Source organism: Anomaloglossus baeobatrachus, chromosome 1, assembly GCF_048569485.1.
Source record: "Anomaloglossus baeobatrachus isolate aAnoBae1 chromosome 1, aAnoBae1.hap1, whole genome shotgun sequence".
Classification (NCBI taxonomy): Eukaryota; Metazoa; Chordata; class Amphibia; order Anura; family Aromobatidae; genus Anomaloglossus; species Anomaloglossus baeobatrachus.
This window is the reverse complement of record NC_134353.1, coordinates 900,300,833-900,319,389: the sequence shown is the minus strand read 5'-3', so window position 1 is coordinate 900,319,389 and position 18,557 is coordinate 900,300,833. Positions and strand designations below refer to the sequence as shown.

The following is an 18,557-nucleotide window of genomic DNA, read 5'->3' as shown; positions in this document are numbered from 1 at the left end:
TCACACAACCGACTCCAAGACTTCTCCCGAGCATCCCCAGTCTCCTGGAACTCGCTGCCTCAACACGTCAGACTATCCCCTACCCTTGCAAACTTCAAACGGAACCTGAAAACGCACCTGTTCCGAAATGCCTACAATCTACAATGAACTCGCTGCCGCCCGACCACCGTGCGGAGCTGCCGCCCGACCACCGTGCGGAGCTGCCGCCCGACCACCGTGCGGAGCTGCCGCCCGACCACCGTGCGGAGCTGCCGCCCGACCACCGTGCGGAGCTGCCGCCCGACCACCGTGCGGAGCTGCCGCCCGACCACCGTGCGGAGCTGCCGCCCAACCACCGTGCGGAGCTGCCGCCTGACCTACACCCCACCTATTGTCTCCTCCCCATAATCCTATAGAATGTAAGCCCGCAAGGGTAGGGCCCTCTTCCCTCTGTACTAGTCTGTCTACTGTAACTTGTATACGTATTTTGTATGTAACCCCCTTCTCATGTACAGCACCATGGAATTAATGGTGCTCTATAAATAAATAATAATAATAATAATAATAATAAATAACACCTATTTGTGGCTTCTGTTTGAAATAAATAAAAAAATATAATAATAATGATATATAAATATATTATATTTTTGTGACTTGTTTAAAATAAATAGTAATAATAATAAATATATTAATAAATTAATTAATATATATATTTATGTGTGTGTAAATTTAGTGGTTACGTGCTTGTTGCGTTGAGGTTTTTATGAAACCTACTACTAAAATTATTTTGACAAAACATATCTCACAAAAAGAGCCATTAAATGGCTTCCAGCATAATCACCATGATTTCCTACCAATACATGGTGGGGAATCATGGTTTGATTTGTGTACTATAACTGTTAGGCAGTTCCTTTTTGAATTACTCATATCGTCCTTATTATACCCTTCCACTTGTTAGCCCTTATTTAACATAGACTTCTATATTTAATATTCCAGATGTAATTGGATGGGCTACTATGAATTTTTTTGGGTCTTATATGTATGTATCCCTAAGATTTTTTGGTAGTGTACCATTTTAACTACTATTTTTCTTGTTGTGTATTCAATAAAAATTATTTATATTTGCACTTTACTCTCGTTCTCCTGTGTACTAAAATTATTTTCACCTCTTCCATGTTTGGCAGAAAAAAATGACACAAACAAGATTATTATTTTTTTCTCTTTTTTTCCTTTATTTGCATTCTCTTGGATTTTTTTTTTTAAAGACCAAGTTCTCTTTAAAACAAAAATCCTTTGACATGTCAGAAGGATCTGGAGGGTCCCAGGTGCTGAGACCTTCACTGATTGCTGAAACAATGGAGGCAGGTGCCACTTTTGTTTCAGTGATCAGGGAAGGGTCTCTCCCCATCGGTCAAAACTTTTGATAAGTCAAACTACAGCATCTTAATAAAATAAGTCTTCTTTTCCGGTTGCATTGGACGTGCTGTTGGTTACGGGCACTTGGTGGGGTCACTGTGGTAGCCAGTCCTTGGGGCTGGAGATGCGTGTCCTCCTCAGGGGGTGCACGTGTTCCTGCCGGATGTAAGGCCTGGAGAGGATATCCCGCAGCTTCTGCTGGTAGGACTCCTCGGCTTGTAATCCGGCTTGGTATTCTCGCCGTTCCTCGTCTTTTTCCGCCTCTCGCTGGAGCTGTTGATAAGCGACCTGGGAGAGGAGATGCTGCTCGTACTGCTTGGCCGTCTTCAATTGCCTGTAGAGAAAGTTATAAAGCTCAGCCAGTTTTCTTGTACATAATCAAAAAAAGTTGGATAGACGTTTCCCAAGTGTCTGAACACAACCCATTTACTCCAATGGGGAGGTTTGGTCACAAATTGGATCGGAGAGGGGTCTCTCTTTTTTTTCATGCGGATATAGATCCATAAAAATAAAAAAAAAGTTTAGAATAGAAGGAAATGTATTTCGGATTAAAAATAATTGTTGCAATTGGTTGTCATATAAATGTATGCACTGCTCTGTTTCGCTCTGTCTAAGGGGTACTTTGCACGTTGCGACACCGCTACTGCGATATCGTCGGGGTCAGATCGAAAGTGACGCACATCCGGCGCCGGTAACGACGTCGCAACGTGTAAAGCCTAGATGCGCAGATAAACGATCGCAAAAACGTCGAAAATCGGCGATCTGTTTAGCGTCGGTCATTTTCATAATGTGCCACCAATAGGAGATCCGATGTTGTTCCTCGTTCCTGCGGCAGAACACATCGTTGTGTATGAAGCCGCAGGAGCGGGGAACATCTCCTACCTATGTTCACCGGCTATGTGGAAGGAAGGAGGTGGGCGGGATGTTACGTCCCACTCATCTCCGCCCCTCTGCTTCTATTGAACGCCTGCCGTGTGATGTCGCTGTGACGCCGCACGACCCGCCCCCTTAGGAAGGAGGCAGGTCGCCATCCAGAGCAACGTCGCAGGGCAAGTAAGTGCGTGTGAAGCTGCCGTAGCGACAATGTTCGCTACGGCAGCTATCACAAGATATCGCATCTGTGACGGGGGTGGGTACTATTGCGTTTGGCATCGATGTTGCAACGTGCAAAGTACCCCTAAGGCCCCCTTCACACGTCCGTGAAAATCACGCACATTTTTCACGGACGTGTCAAAGGTGCGTATTGCCCTCCGTGTGCCGTGTTTATGGCACACGTGTGTTCTTCGTGTGCAATCCGTGATAACACACAGACAACGGGAACTTTCTACTCACCTGTCCCTGGCTTCGCTGTCCGTGGTGCTGATCTTTGGTCTCCAGTCCTGCCGACTCCCCACTGCTGCTGCTTCCGGCCCACAGTAGAGTGAATATGCAATGAGCATAATGAGCGGGGGTCGGAAGCAAGTGACAGCAGCGGCAGAGACAGCAGCGCTGCAGAAGGTGAGTATAGACATTCTTTTTTTTTTCACAAACACGTGTGTCTTCTCCGGTGCGTGTCACACGGATCACATCCGCACGGTGCGTGTGCAGTCCGTGATGCTGTAGAAAAACGGGCACATGTATGCTCCACACGGTCCATGGCAAAACACGCACGTGTGCGCAGTCCCATTGATTTTAATGGGTCTACCTGTGCCTGTGTCTCCGGCACGTGAGGAAACGGACCAAACCCGTACCGGAGACGCGGACGTGTGAAGGGGGCCTAATGCTGGCTGCAGAACGAGTTAACTGAGAATCTATCTGTGAGCTTGTCTTCATCACATGAACATTCAGCTCATCTATGTGGCCATAAATCAGTCAGAAAAAGACAGATACAAGCATTACAGACTCTCCTGCCAGAAGAAGCTCACTGATGGATTCTCAGTTGACTTGATCAGTAGCCAGCAATGTGCAGGAAGCACCAAAAATAAAGTGTAAATGCCAAATATTTTTAAAGAAAGCCAATTGAAAATTGATATTTAGTAAAAAAAAAAAAATGTAAAGGCCAAAGATTTTTAATGAATGGCAATTGAAAAATTGATATTTAAAATATAGTATTAAAAAAAATAAATAAATAAATAATAATAATAATAATAATAAAAAATAAATAAAAATAAATAAATAAAAATAAAAAAATAAATAATTGTCCACACCAGTGTGGAACCTGCCCTTTAAATATGAGACTTATGGTATGGACAGCTGCAGTACCAGGCACATCCACAACTGTCTGTATGGCGCAGTGGGTGATATTATTTGCAGGACACTCGTCTAGTGGCCACCTTGGTAGTCCGTGGCCTTGTGAATCTTCTCCTACTTGGCGTTATCCCCGATGCCTCTTCTGATTACTAGGCCTGCTGCAATGCAATCATGACGTAGAGCCAGACAGTCAGTGATGCCGGCGGGTCGGAGGAGGTTCACAAGGCTTTGGTCCGGCAGCCATGGACTACCAACATAGCTGCTGGACCACGGTCCTGCAAATTCTTTTCAACTTCAGTGAATAGTGAAGAGGACACCACAGCTCCATACAAGGTTCTGAGAAGTAGGAGCTGCAGCTGCAGTATAAAGCATGGGGGAAAGACAAAGTAGCAGCCTCAATAGCTGGGCCAAAACCACCAGTCATGGGAGTCATGGGTTGCATAAACAGTCCGTGAGTGTAGAATAACACTGGTTTCTTCCCGTCTGTGGTGCTCCTTACCTGACATTTCTTTCCATCTCGAGCTGTTTGTGTTCTGCAATCGCATTTTGTAGAAGTTCTTTATCCCGCGCGAGTTCTTCCTGTTCCTCGGCATTTCTCGCTACTGGAAAAACAGAAGCATAAAATAAAAGCTTAGTGTATTGTGCGGTTTCACAACAGCCCAACAAAAACCGTCCTGTCCCTGGAAAAAACAAAGTCACAGGGAGATGTTCTCCAAGGACAACAGCAGACGAGGAAGACGAGGTGTTTGATGTCCCCACCGCAGAGGGACCGTCACCTGGATCCCATCAGTCCTCTTATCTGTCTACGTTCGGCTGGCATGTGGCTGGCAGCGTATATGGAAGCTTTGTGTCATCCCTGGGGCGGCACGTTGGCTCAGTGGTTAGCACTGCAGTCTTGTGGTGGCTCGGTGGTTAGCACTGCAGTCTTGCAGCACTGGGGTCCTGGGTTCGAATCCCACCAAGGACACCATCTGCAAGGAGTTTGTATGTTCTCCACGTGTTTGCGTGCGTTTCCTCCCACTCTCCAAAGACATACTGATAGGGAATTTAGATTGTGAGCCCCAATGGGGACAGTGTTGCCAATGTATGTAAAGCGCTGTGGAATTAATAGCGCTATATAAATGAATAAATATATATTATATTATCCCTGCTATGACGGGCTGTGACTACCTACACAATGGCAAAACCGGACTGTGGCTCTTCCATTTACTGGTATAATAAATGGGAGATATGGACCTGGCGGTAGTAAAGGGCTGATCCAATGCTGTAAATATATTTTATTTTAGGCCTGGATGTTTTTAATGTAACAAGCGATGGCTTCCATCACCCCTGTGGATCCAGTGCAGGCCACGCCGGAGATCTGGGAGCGCCGCAAGCGCGTGTAGATGTCAACAGGAGAGCTGAAGCCTATGATTGACTGCAGCGGTCATCTAGAGACAATCACAGGCATCAGCGGTGGTCCTGTTAACATCTGGACAGTGCCTACATTGCTTCTGGACCGGCCTGCACTGGATCCATAGGGGTGACGGGCAGTGACTATGCCTCTAGTGATCATGACTATGCCTCCGTTTCTAACTTCAAAAACATCCAAGCCTAAAAAATATATACCGTATTTTCCGGTTTGTAGGACACACTTTCCCCCCCAAAAAAACTGGTAGTAAAATAGGGGTGCTTCTTACAAAGCGGATATGGCTTACCAAGGCGGCGGTGGTGGAGCGGCATCATAGGAGGCAGGGTCGGCAATACTGAGGGCTCGGAGGAGCAGTGGAGCGGCTCAGGAGGGTCACAGGACAGGCTTGGAGGTGTTGTGGCGGTGGGGGCCATTGATCTGCCAATGCACTGCGGGGCTAACCCTACAGTGGAGCGACTTAGGAGGGTCACAGGATGGGGTGTCTCAGCGGCGGGGGAATTGAGCTGACTGCAGGCTCCATTGAATCGCTCGCAGTTAGCGTGATGGACTTCAAGAACACAACCGCAGAAGTGGCGCATGCACAGATTGACGTGATGGACTTCAAGAAAATGGCCACGGAGTCCTATCTGCGCACACATCACCTCCGTGGCCATTTTCTTGAAGTTAATTTTGTCAATCTGCGCATGCGCCGCCTGCCCAGCCATTTTCTTGAAGTCCATTGCGTTAACCGCGGGCAATTCAATAGAGCCTGCAGTCAGATCAATGGAACCCGCCGCCGAGACACCCCGTCCTGTGATCTTCCACTGCAGTGACACCACTGGCAGATCAATGGCACCTGTCGACGAGACTTCCCGTCCTGTCACCCTCCACTGCAGTGACACCGCCGGCAGATCAATGGCATTCGCCGCCGAAACACCTCGTCCTGTGACCCTCTACTGCAGTGACACCGCCGGCAGATCAGTGGCATCCGCCACCGAAACACCTTGTCCTGTGACCCTCCACTGCAGCAGCACCGCCAGCAGATCAATGGCATCCGCCACCGAAACACACCCATCCTGTGACCCTCCACTGCAGTAACACCGCCGGCAGATCAATGGCATCCACCACCGAAACACCTTGTCCTGTGACCCTCCACTGCAGCAACACCGCCAGCAGATCAATGGCATCCGCCACCGAAACACCCCATCCTGTGACCCTCCACTGCAGTAACACCGCCGGCAGATCAATGGCATCCACCACCGAAACACCTTGTCCTGTGACCCTCCACTGCAGTAACACCGCCGCAGATCAATGGCATCCGCCACCGAAACATCCCGTCCATTGACCCTCCACTGCAGTAACACCGCTGGCAGATCAATGGCGCCTGCTGCTGAGACACCCTGTCCTGTGACACTCCACTGCAGTGACACCGCAGGCAGATCAATGCACCTGCCATCGTGACACCCCTGAGCCTGCAGTATCGTCGACCCTTCTGAGCCGCAACACCCCCTCCTCCGAGCCCGCAGCATTGCCCTGCCTCCTGTGACCTTCCTGAGCCGTTCCCCCCTTATGAGCATTAGGATTAAGACGCACTAGGATTATAAAACGGACCCTCATTTTAACATTAAAAATTATTTTTCCTATTTTCCTCCTCTAAATTTGGGGTGTGTCTTATATTCTGGGGTGTCTTATAAAATGAAAAGAAGGGAATTTTGTTTACTTACCGTAAATTCCTTTTCTTCTAGCTCCAATTGGGAGACCCAGACAATTGGGGTGTATAGCTTCTGCCTCCGGAGGCCACACAAAGTATTACACTTAAAAGTGTAAAGCCCCTCCCCTCTGCCTATACACCCCCCGTGCATCACGGGCTCCTCAGTTTTGGTGCAAAAGCAGGAAGGAGGAAATTTATAAGTTGGTTTAAAGTAAATTCAATCCGAAGGAAATTCGGAAAACTGAAAACCATTCAACATGAACAACATGTGTACACAAAAAAACAACAGCCCGAAGGGAACAGGGGCGGGTGCTGGGTCTCCCAATTGGAGCTAGAAGAAAAGGAATTTACGGTAAGTAAACAAAATTCCCTTCTTCTTTGTCGCTCCATTGGGAGACCCAGACAATTGGGACGTCCAAAAGCAGTCCCTGGGTGGGTAAAATAATACCTCGTAATAGAGCCGTAAAACGGCCCCTTCCTACAGGTGGGCAACCGCCGCCTGAAGGACTCGCCTACCTAGGCTGGCATCTGCCGAAGCATAGGTATGCACCTGATAGTGTTTCGTGAAAGTGTGCAGGCTCGACCAGGTAGCCGCCTGACACACCTGCTGAGCCGTAGCCTGGTGCCGCAAAGCCCAGGACGCACCCAAGGCTCTGGTAGAATGGGCCTTCAGCCCTGAGGGAACCGGAAGCCCAGAAGAACGGTAGGCTTCGAGAATTGGTTCCTTGATCCACCGAGCCAGGGTTGATTTGGAAGCCTGTGACCCTTTACGCTGACCAGCGACAAGGACAAAGAGTGCATCCGAGCGGCGCAGGGGCGCCGTACGGGAAATGTAGAGTCTGAGTGCTCTCACCAGATCTAACAAGTGCAAATCCTTTTCACATTGGTGAACTGGATGAGGACAAAAAGAAGGTAAGGAGATATCCTGATTGAGATGAAAGGGGGATACCACCTTAGGGAGAAATTCCGGAACCGGACGCAGAACCACCTTGTCCTGGTGAAACACCAGGAAAGGAGCTTTGCATGACAGCGCTGCTAGCTCAGACACTCTCCGAAGTGATGTGACTGCTACTAGGAAGACCACTTTCTGCGAAAGGCGTGAAAGAGAAATATCCTTCATAGGCTCGAAAGGTGGTTTCTGAAGAGCCATCAGAACCCTGTTCAGATCCCAGGGTTCTAACGGACGCTTGTAAGGAGGGACTATGTGACAAACCCCCTGCAGGAACGTGCGTACCTGAGGAAGTCTGGCTAGGCGCTTCTGAAAAAACACAGAGAGCGCTGAGACTTGTCCCTTAAGGGAGCCGAGCGACAAACCCTTTTCCAATCCGGATTGAAGGAAGGAAAGAAAAGTGGGCAAGGCAAATGGCCAGGGAGTAAAACCCTGATCAGAGCACCAGGATAAGAATATCCTCCACGTCCTGTGGTAGATCTTGGCGGACGTTGGTTTCCTGGCCTGTCTCATAGTGGCAATGACCTCTTGAGATAACCCTGAAGACGCTAGGATCCAGGACTCAATGGCCACACAGTCAGGTTGAGGGCCGCAGAATTCAGATGGAAAAACGGCCCTTGAGACAGCAAGTCTGGTCGGTCTGGCAGTGCCCACGGTTGACCCACCGTGAGATGCCACAGATCCGGGTACCACGACCTCCTCGGCCAGTCTGGAGCGACGAGAATGGCGCGGCGGCAGTCGGACCTGATCTTGCGTAACACTCTGGGAAGCAGTGCCAGAGGAGGAAACACATAAGGCAGTTGAAACTGTGACCAATCCTGAACTAAGGCGTCTGCCGCCAGAGCTCTGTGATCGTGAGACCGTGCCATGAATGCCGGGACCTTGTTGTTGTGCCGGGACGCCATTAGGTCGACGTCCGGCATCCCCCAGCGGCAACAGATCTCCTGAAACACGTCCGGGTGAAGGGACCATTCCCCTGCGTCCATGCCCTGGCGACTGAGAAAGTCTGCTTCCCAGTTTTCTACGCCCGGGATGTGAACTGCGGATATGGTGGAGGCTGTGGCTTCCGCCCACAGCAGAATCCGCCGGACTTCCTGGAAGGCTTGCCGACTGCGTGTTCCGCCTTGGTGGTTGATGTATGCCACCGCGGTGGAGTTGTCCGACTGAACTCGGATCTGCTTGCCTTCCAGCCACGGCTGGAACGCTTTTAGGGCAAGATACACTGCCCTTATCTCCAGAACATTGATCTGAAGGGAGGACTCTGGCTGAGTCCAGGTACCCTGAGCCCTGTGGTGGAGAAAGACCGCTCCCCACCCTGACAGACTCGCGTCCGTCGTGACCACCGCCCAGGATGGGGGAAGGAAGGATTTCCCCTTCGACAATGAAGTGGGAAGAAGCCACCACCGAAGGGAGGCTTTGGCTGACTGAGAAAGGGAGACGTTCCTGTCGAGGGACGTCGACTTCCTGTCCCATTTGCGGAGAATGTCCCATTGAAGAGGACGCAGATGAAACTGCGCAAAAGGAACTGCCTCCATTGCTGCCACCATCTTCCCTAGGAAGTGCATGAGGCGCCTCAAGGGGTGTGACTGACCTTGAAGGAGAGATTGCACCCCTGTCTGTAGTGAACGCTGTTTGTCCAGCGGAAGCTTCACTATCGCTGAGAGAGTATGAAACTCCATGCCTAGATATGTCAATGATTGGGCCGGTGTCAGATTTGACTTTGGGAAATTGATGATCCACCCGAATCTCTGGAGAGTCTCCAGAGCAACGTTCAGGCTGTGTTGGCATGCCACTCGAGAGGATGCATTGACAAGGAGATCGCCTAAGTAAGAGATCACCGAGTGGCCCTGAGAGTGTAGGACCGCCACCACTGATGCCGTCACCTTGGTGAAGACCCGTGGGGCTGTCGCCAGGCCGAAAGGCAGTGCCACGAACTAAAGGTGTTCGTCCCCTATGGCGAAACGCAGGAAGCGCTGATGCTCTGGCGCAATCGGTACGTGGAGATAAGCATCTTTGATGTCGATTGATGCTAGGAAATCTCCTTGGGACATTGAGGCGATGACGGAGCGGAGCGATTCCATCCGGAACCGCCTGGTTTTTACGTGTTTGTTGAGCAGTTTTAGGTCCAGAACAGGACGGAAAGATCCGTCCTTTTTTGGCACCACAAACAAGTTGGAGTAAAAACCGTGACCCTGTTGCTGAAGAGGAACAGGGATCACCACTCCTTATGCCTTCAGAGTGCACACCGCCTGCAGAAGAGCATCGGCTCGCTCGGGGGGCGGAGATGTTCTGAAGAATCGAGTCAGAGGACGAGAGCTGAACTCTATCCTGTAACCGTGAGACAGAACGTCTCTCACCCAACGGTCTTGTACCTGTGGCAGCCAGGCGTCGCAAAAGCGGGAGAGCCTGCCACCGACCGAGGATGCGGTGTGAAGAGGCCGAAAGTCATGAGGAGGCCGCTTTGGGAGCGGTTCCTCCGGCGGTCTTTTTAGGACGTGACTTAGACCGCCATGAATCGGAGTTCCTCTGATCCTTCTGCGGCCTGTTGGACGAGGAGAATTGAGACCTGCCCGCGGGCCGAAAGGACCGAAACCTCGATTGTACCTTCCGTTGTTGAGGTCTGTTTGGTTTGGACTGGGGTAAGGATGAGTCCTTTCCCTTGGATTGTTTAATGATTTCATCCAATCGCTCACCAAACAGGCGGTCGCCAGAAAATGGCAAACCGGTTAAGAACTTTTTGGAAGCAGAGTCTGCCTTCCATTCACGTAGCCACATGGCCCTGCGGACTGCCACCGAATTGGCGGATGCTACCGCCGTACGGCTCGCAGAGTCCAGGACAGCATTAATGGCGTAGGACGCAAACGCCGACGCCTGAGAGGTTAAGGACACCACCTGCGGAGCAGAGGCACGTGTGACTGCATTAATCTGCGCGTGACAAGCTGAGATAGCTTGGAGTGCCCATACAGCTGCGAATGCTGGAGCAAAAGACGCGCCGATAGCTTCATAGATGGATTTTAACCAGAGCTCCATCTGTCTGTCAGTGGCATCTTTGAGTGAAGCCCCATCTTCCACTGCAACTATGGATCTAGCCGCCAGTCTGGAGATTGGAGGATCCACCTTAGGACACTGAGTCCAGCCCTTGACAACGTCAGGGGGAAAGGGATAACGTGTGTCCTTAAGGCGCTTGGAAAAACGCTTATCTGGACAAGCTCGGTGCTTCTGGACTGCCTCTCTGAAGTCGGAGTGATCCAGAAACGTACTCATTGTACGCTTGGGAAACCTAAAACGGAATTTCTCCTGCTGAGAAGCTGACTCCTCAATTGGAGGAGCTGGGGGAGAAAGATCCAACACCTGATTGATGCACGCTATAAGGTCATTCACTATGGCGTCCCCTTCAGGTGTATCTAGGTTGAGAGCGGCCTCAGGATCAGAATCCTGATCTGCCCCCTCCGCTTCATCCTCTAGAGAGTCCTCCTGCTGAGACCCTGAGCAGTGTGATGAGGTCGAGGGGAGCTCCCAGCGAGCCCGCTTAGGCGGTCTGGGACTGCGGTCCGTGTCAGAGACCTCACCTTGGGACCTATGAGTCACCCCAGGAGCACTTTGCTGCTCCAACTGGGGAGGGCCTGGGGTCAATGATTCAACAGTGCCCGGGGCCTGTGTTACCGGTCTGGACTGCAAGGCTTCTAGTATCTTAGCAGACCATTTATCCATACTCTCAGAAAGTTTGTCAGCAAATACTGCAAACTCTGTCCCTGTCACCTGGACAGTGGTAGCAGGTGGTTCCACTTGGGCCACCAGTGGCAGAGGCTCCGGCTGAGTAAGTGCCACAGGGACCGAGCATTGCACACAATGAGGGTAGGTGGAACCTGCCGGTAGCATAGCCGCACATGAGGTACAGGTTGCAAAGTAAGCCTGTGGTTTGGCACCCTTGCTTTTTGCGGACGACATGCTGTTGTCCCCTCTGAGTACAATCCAGGAGGGTATATAGCCAAAAACCAACAGTGCGACCGTACAGAGTAAATGTATAGCATATAAGCATATATATATATACACTTCAGTGCCCAGGGGGGCCAGCACCTATAACAGGTGCGGCTTACCGACCGCTCAAAGCGGTTGTGTGACCACCAGATCCCTGCCTGGGCCTCCCAGAGCCGTGTTGTCTCTCCTCTCCAGCGTCAGAGGTGCTGACAGGAATGGCTGTCGGCGTTCTGTGAGGAGGAGGAGGCCGTGGGCGTGCCCTAGAAAGTGCGGGAATCTGGTGCCCCACTGTGCTGAGTGAGGGGGGAGAAGGATACAAAGTATGCTCCAGCCCTCAGCGCTGACGTCCAGTGCAGCGTCCCTCCCTTCCCCTGACTGGCAGGCCCGGGGGCGGGAGTATGCGGTACTAGGCCGCAGAAGCCGGGGACTAAAGTTACAAGCGCGGCCGGCAAACAAGCGCGGTCAGCGCGGTAGTCCCGGCGCACTAACACACCCAGCAGTGCTGCAGCGTGTATGACACAAGCGCTCCATGCGCCGTCCCCAAGGGGACACAGAGTACCTCACAGTAGCAGGGCCTTGTCCCTGACGATACCCGGCTCCTGTCCAGCAGATTCCCCAGGGGCTGCGGAGGGAGCACGGTCCCAGTGTCTGGAGACCGATTAGGATCCCACTTCACCCAGAGCCCTTAAGGGATGGGGAAGGAAAACAGCATGTGGCTCCTGCCTATGTACCCGCAATGGGTACCTCAACCTTAACAACACCGCCGACCAGAGTGGGGTGAGAAGGGAGCATGCTGGGGGCCCTGTTATGGGCCCTCTTTTCTTCCATCCGACATAGTCAGCAGCTGCTGCTGACTAAAATGTGGAGCTATGCGTGGATGTATGCCTCCTTCGCACAAAGCATAAAAACTGAGGAGCCCGTGATGCACGGGGGGGTGTATAGGCAGAAGGGGAGGGGCTTTACACTTTTAAGTGTAATACTTTGTGTGGCCTCCAGAGGCAGAAGCTATACACCCCAATTGTCTGGGTCTCCCAATGGAGCGACAAAGAAATACGGTAATAACAGTGTTGGCCAACCTTTAGGCTATGTGCGCACTTTCCGTCGTCCTACATGCAGTTGTAAACGCACGTTTTAGCCTTAATTGATTTAGCCAAAGTTGCCTTTTTCAGAAATTTAGCGCAGAAAACGCATGCGTATTTACCGCGTTTTAGATGCGTTTTTAGCGCTTTTTCCATGCGTTTCCACATGCGTTTTCACAGATGCGTTTTCAACATCAAAACACTGCTAAATAAAGATTAAATAATCAAACAGAATGAAAAAAAGAGAAAAAAAAGGGACAAATCTATATTAATGGGAAAAATAATGGAAAAAGATATTTAATAAAATTATAGCGTTAATATACATTTTATCGGTAAAATAGCAATAAATGCATATTATTCTTAGATTTAATTGTCGGATTATGTGTGTGTGTACATGGACATATCAAATCATTATTTTGATGTTCAAAAAGCATGCGTTGTGGTAGTCCAAAACGCATGTTTTCTGCAATGAAAAAGCAGGTAAAACGCAGGAATTTGGATATTTCTTGCTTTTTGCTACTTCTCATTGACTTCAATGTTAACAAAACGCACCACAAATGGCAAAAACAATTGACAGGGTCCTTTTCTGAACGCATGGTTTTTGACCAAACTTATGCAAATTATGAGATGCGTTTGGAAATGCGTTTGGATAAAAAAAGCGTCGGGGATACGTAAAAAAAAAAAGTCACGCCAAAAATTAACCATGGATGCACATACGTTATGTGCATCCCTGATCAGCGCTTGGCGGGACGCACGGACGGATGCGATACAAAAAGCGTCGGGGATACGGAAAAAAAAGTCACGCCAAAAATTGAGCAGGGATGCAGATATGTTATCTGCATCCCTGATCAGTGCTCAGCGGGACGCACGGACGGATGAGGTGTAAAAATGGACAGGGGATACAGAAAAAAAAAAAAAAAGTTATACTCACAGTACCCAGAGGATTAGCAGGAGGATCACTGACCAGAAGAGCTGCAGAGGAACAGATGGCAGAGAGATGGACAGCTTTACAGGAGCAGCAGGCAGATCAGCAGAATGCCCAGGAAGGACCCAGCGATGGAGCCAGATGCGATCAGGCCAGTGAAGACAGGTAAGAGGACGTCGGGGGAGAGCAGAGGGGGGGAGAGCAGAGGGGGAGAGCAGAGGGAGGGAGAGCAGAGGGGGAGAGCAGAGGGGGGTGGAGAGCAGAGGGGGGGGAGAGCAGAGGGGGGGAGAGCAGAGGGGGAGAGCAGAGGGGGGGTGGAGAGCAGAGGGGGGGAGAGCAGAGTGGGGGGAGAGCAGAGGGGGAGGTGGGAGAGCAGAGGGGGAGGGGGGAGAGCAGAGGGGGAGACCGGAGTGGGAGCTGCAGAAGCAGAATAAAGATAATGGGGGAGGCAGTCAGATAGCGGGGGGAGTAGATCGGGATGTCGGGGGGGCAGATCGCAGGGGGGCACGGGCAGGGGCTATCACGGTAGCGCGCAGGGGCACCACGGGAGTGCGCACGGGCTGCAAAGTGAGCACAGTACTCACGTGCAGCAGCAGCGGTGACCTCAGCTACGGTGGCGGCGGCGGCAGCAGCAGCGGTGGCGTGGTACCACAAGTACCAGCCACTGCACGCTGCAGACATGTTGGGGGAGGGCTCGCATGCCAGCACAGGCCTGGGGAGGGCGGCCACCGGCAGATCAGACCGCCCCACTGCACACTGATTGGAGCGATTTTGCGTCATAGCACGATCGCTCCAATCAGTGCTGCAGGGGCTGGGGGCGGCATGTTTGAGGTCCACCTATGATATGTTGCAGCAGCTGCGGCATCTCATAGCTGGATCTCACAGTATCGCACTAATTCGGGCATTATTTTTGCCGAAATTAGTGCGATCGAGGTGGTTGGCGGTTCAGATTTGAACAGCCAATCACATCGATCGTCGATAGGGGGTGCCGATGCCGCCCCCCCTGGGGTCAAGCAAAGGTCCCCTGCTGTAAGAAACAGCAGGGGACATCATTTGAAAGCCGTTGCTATGGCCACGGCAATCAAATGAAGTTTAGGCAGTAAAATTACGTCCCTGGTCGTTAAGTCACGTTAAAATAGGACGTAATTTTACTGCCCGCGGTCGTGAAGGGGTTAATGGAAAACCAAAACGCATGCATTTGGGCACAAAAACGCTGCAGTTCAAAACTGATCCTAAACGCACCTGAAACGCAGGTGAAAACTGAAAGTGCGCACATAGCCTAAGTACAGCCAGCTCAATATCATTATTACTTATTAGTATAGCGTTATTTATTCCATTGCGCTTTACATGTAATATCTCCCACTTACTCTAATGGTGCAAGCCAGACCACCTCTCCCCCCATCTGTGGCCCCCATAATGTGGTGGGTAAGCTACCTCTGTTCTGCACCAGCCATCCCTTAGGCTATGTGCGCACGCTGAAGATTTGGTGCTGAAAATTCCTGCACCAAATCTGCACCTTTTAGCAGAAAAACGCACCGAAAAACACATGCAGATTTGGTGCGTTTTTTTGATGCATTTTTTCTGAGTTTTTTGGAGAGGTGTTTTTTTGCATGCAACAAGGAAAAGACTGTCACTAAAGCTAGGTTATTAAAAAATTTTTTAAAAAAAAGCTTTCTTGATGTCATTTCCTGTTTCAACCGTTCTAATTTTGCATTGTCCTGATCCTGATGACATCACATCCTGTTTTTGTCACGCGTTTTTTGTGTGCAAAACCGCACCAAAAACTCACTGTGTGAACACACCTGCGGATTTGAAGCATTTTTTTTCATCACAACATTGAAGTCAATGGGTGAAAAAAAACGCTGCAGATTTTTTTCTGCATCAAAATCTGCAAGGAAAAAAAACTCAGTGAATGCAGAAATCTCAGACTTTGGTGGCTTCAGGAAAAGCATGCAGATTTTGAAGCAAAAAAAAAAACATAAAAAAAAGCGTAAAAAAACGCAGTGTGCGCACAGGGGTCTTACACTTCTCTCTAATCTGCTGTCTTCTTGACTCCATGACGTCTTTCATCAGGCGGTTCCTGGCCTCCTTCTCCAGTCGGAGCTGCGCTGCCCGCTTTGCCCAGGATTTCTCCAGCTCGGCCTCGATCAGTTTGTCCATTTCCTTTTCCTGCCTCTTCTCCTCCTCCAGTTGCTGGGCCAGGTACTGCCGGTACGTCTGCTGCTCTCTCTGGAGCTCCATCTACAGCAAAGACCAAGAGTCACGTTAAAGGACAAGTCCGTCAGTTCTCTGCTCACCTCAATAATACTTGATATTTTCTATACTTCTCTGCATCTAATTAGTTAAATGATTAAAATCTAACTTCCTGCGGCCACCACTAGGGGGAGCAGAGCAGTTTATTGCACTTGGATTTGAGCTCTGCGACTAATATACGGTACGTTTCAATTTCTCTACATTTTCAGTTCCTCTGCATGTTAAACAATAGGATAAAGAGTTGCACACCAGTCACAATGTATAGGGGAATAATGAAAAGCAGAACTGCTATGGGAATACTAGACTGAACAATACAATGGACTATCTGAAAAAAGTGAAAAAAACATGAAAATGGTATCTGCATAACTCCTATGAATAATAGGAATGAGAGATGTTTAGCCATTGTATTGATCAATGCAAAGGAGCCCCAAAACCAAACACCAAGGTAATCTCTATTTCTTTGTCGCTCCATTGGGAGACCCAGACAATTGGGTGTATAGCTACTGCCTCCGGAGGCCACACAAAGCATTACACTTTAAAAAGTGTAACCCCTCCCCTCTGCCTATACACCCTCCCGTGCATCACGGGCCCATCAGTTTTTAGCTTTGTGTTGAAGGAGGCACACATGCAAACAAGCTCCACATTTTAGTCAGCAGCAGCTGCTGATTATATCGGATGGAAGAAAAGAGGACCCCCACGGGGCCCCCGGCATGCTCCCTTCTCACCCCACTAAGTCGGCGGTGCTGTTAAGGTTGAGGTATCCATTGCGGGTACAGAGGCTGGAGCCCACATGCCGTTTTCCTTCCCCATCCCTTAGAGGCTCTGGGAGAAGTGGGATCCTAACCGGTCACTATTCACTGGGACCGAGCTCCATCCGCAGCCCCTCGGGGAATCTGACGGACAGGAGCCTGGATATCATCAGGGACAGGGCCCTGCATCCATAAGGTACTCTGTGTCCCCTGAGGGACGGGGCATGCAGCGCCTGTGTTGCAGACGCCGCAGCGGCTCCTGTGTGGTTTGTGAGACCGGGACTACCGCGCCGACCGCGCTTGTTTGCCGGCCGCGTTTTTAACTTTAGTCCCCGGCTTTTACGGCCTAGTACCATATACTCCCGCCCCCGGGCCTGCCAGTCAGGGGTAAGGGCGGGACGGCCGACTGGACGTCGGCAGTGAGGGCTGGAGCATACTTTGGTATCCTCCTCCCCCCTCACTGAGCACTGTGGGGCACTAGTTTCCCGCACTTTATTAGGCACGCCCACGGCTCCATCCTCCCCTCAGAACGCTGGCAGCCATTGTTATAATCACTGCTGTCGGTGGGGGATTTCAGAACGAGCTCCGCAGTTCTGGGAGTAGTGGGATCCTAACCGGTCGCCGTTCACTGGGACCGGGCTCCCTCCGCAGCCCCTGGGGGAATCTGACGGACAGGAGGCTGGATATCATCAGGGACAGGGCCCTGCATCCATGAGGTACTCTGTGTCCCATTAGGGACGGTGCAGGCAGCGTCAGTGTTACAGACGCAGCAGCGGCTGCTGTGGGGTTTCTGAGCCGGGACTACCGCGCCGACCGCGCCTGTTGGCCGGCCGCGCTTTTAACTTTAGTCCCCGGCTTTTGCGGCCTAGTACCATGTACTCCCGCCCCCGGGCCTGCCAGTCAGGGGTGGGGGCGGGACGGCCGACTGGACGTCGGCAGTGAGGGCTGGAGCATGCTTTGGTATCCTCCTCCCCCCTCACTGAGCACTGTGGGGCACCAGATGCCCGCACTTTATTAGGCACTCCCATGGCTCCCTCCTCCCCTCAGAACGCTGGCAGCCATTGTTATAATCTCTTCTGCCGGTGGAGGATTTCAGAATGAGCTCTGCAGCTCTGGGAGTCCCAGGCAGGGAATCTGGTGGACGCACCACCGCTTGGGGCGGTTGGTAAGCCACACCAGTTGTCAGGTGCTGGCCCCACTTGGGTACAGAAGTGTATATATATATATATATATATATATATATATATATATATATATATTTTGTATACATTTTCTCTATTCGGCAGCATTATTTGCTTTTGGCTATATCTCTAGGAGGAGACAACAGCATGTCGTCCGCAGAAAGCAAGGGGGCCAAGGCACAGGCTTATTTTGCAACCTGTACCTCTTGTGCGGCTATGTTACCTGCAGGTTCCACCTACCCTCATTGTGACAATGCTCGGCCCCTGTGGCACTCACTCAGCCGGAGCCTCCGGCACTGGTGGGACCCTCGGCTCAGGTGGTACCGCCGGTTTCCACTGCACAGATGGAAGGGACAGAGTTTACTTTTTTGACTGAGAAACTCTCTGAGTCGCCTCACATTCCATGGCTCAGTCTATGGACAGATGGTCGGCTAAGATACTAGAAGCTTGGCAGTCCAGACCGGTAACACAGGGCTAGGGCACTGTGAGTTCATCGCCCCCAGGCCCCTCTCGGTCGGTACAGCAAAGGGCTCCTGGGGTGGCACCCAGATCCCACGGTGAGAACTCCGACACGGACCGCAGCCTCAGACAGGCTAAACGGGCTTGCTGGGAACCTTCCCCGACTTCATCACGCGGTTCGGGGTCTCAGCATGAGGACTCTCTGGAGGATGAAGCGGAGGTCGCAGCTCAGGGCTCTGATCCTGACGTTGCTCTCATT

General features: G+C 51.0%; 1 protein-coding gene across 2 annotated transcripts in view; it reads right to left on the bottom strand.

The window, feature by feature from the left end:
- Positions 1 to 1,202: 1,202 nt before the first annotated feature.
- The window catches only part of CFAP53 (cilia and flagella associated protein 53), a 39,448-nt gene continuing 22,093 nt past the window's right edge, over positions 1,203 to 18,557 (bottom strand). For both annotated transcript variants that reach the window (XM_075343019.1, XM_075343027.1), the window contains exons 7-9: positions 15,681 to 15,897; positions 4,124 to 4,226; positions 1,203 to 1,729 (exon numbers count right to left, since the gene is read on the bottom strand). In XM_075343019.1, coding sequence (XP_075199134.1) covers positions 1,489 to 1,729; positions 4,124 to 4,226; positions 15,681 to 15,897 — 561 coding nt within the window. In that variant the 3' untranslated portion in view covers positions 1,203 to 1,488. The remainder of the gene's footprint in view (positions 1,730 to 4,123; positions 4,227 to 15,680; positions 15,898 to 18,557) is intronic.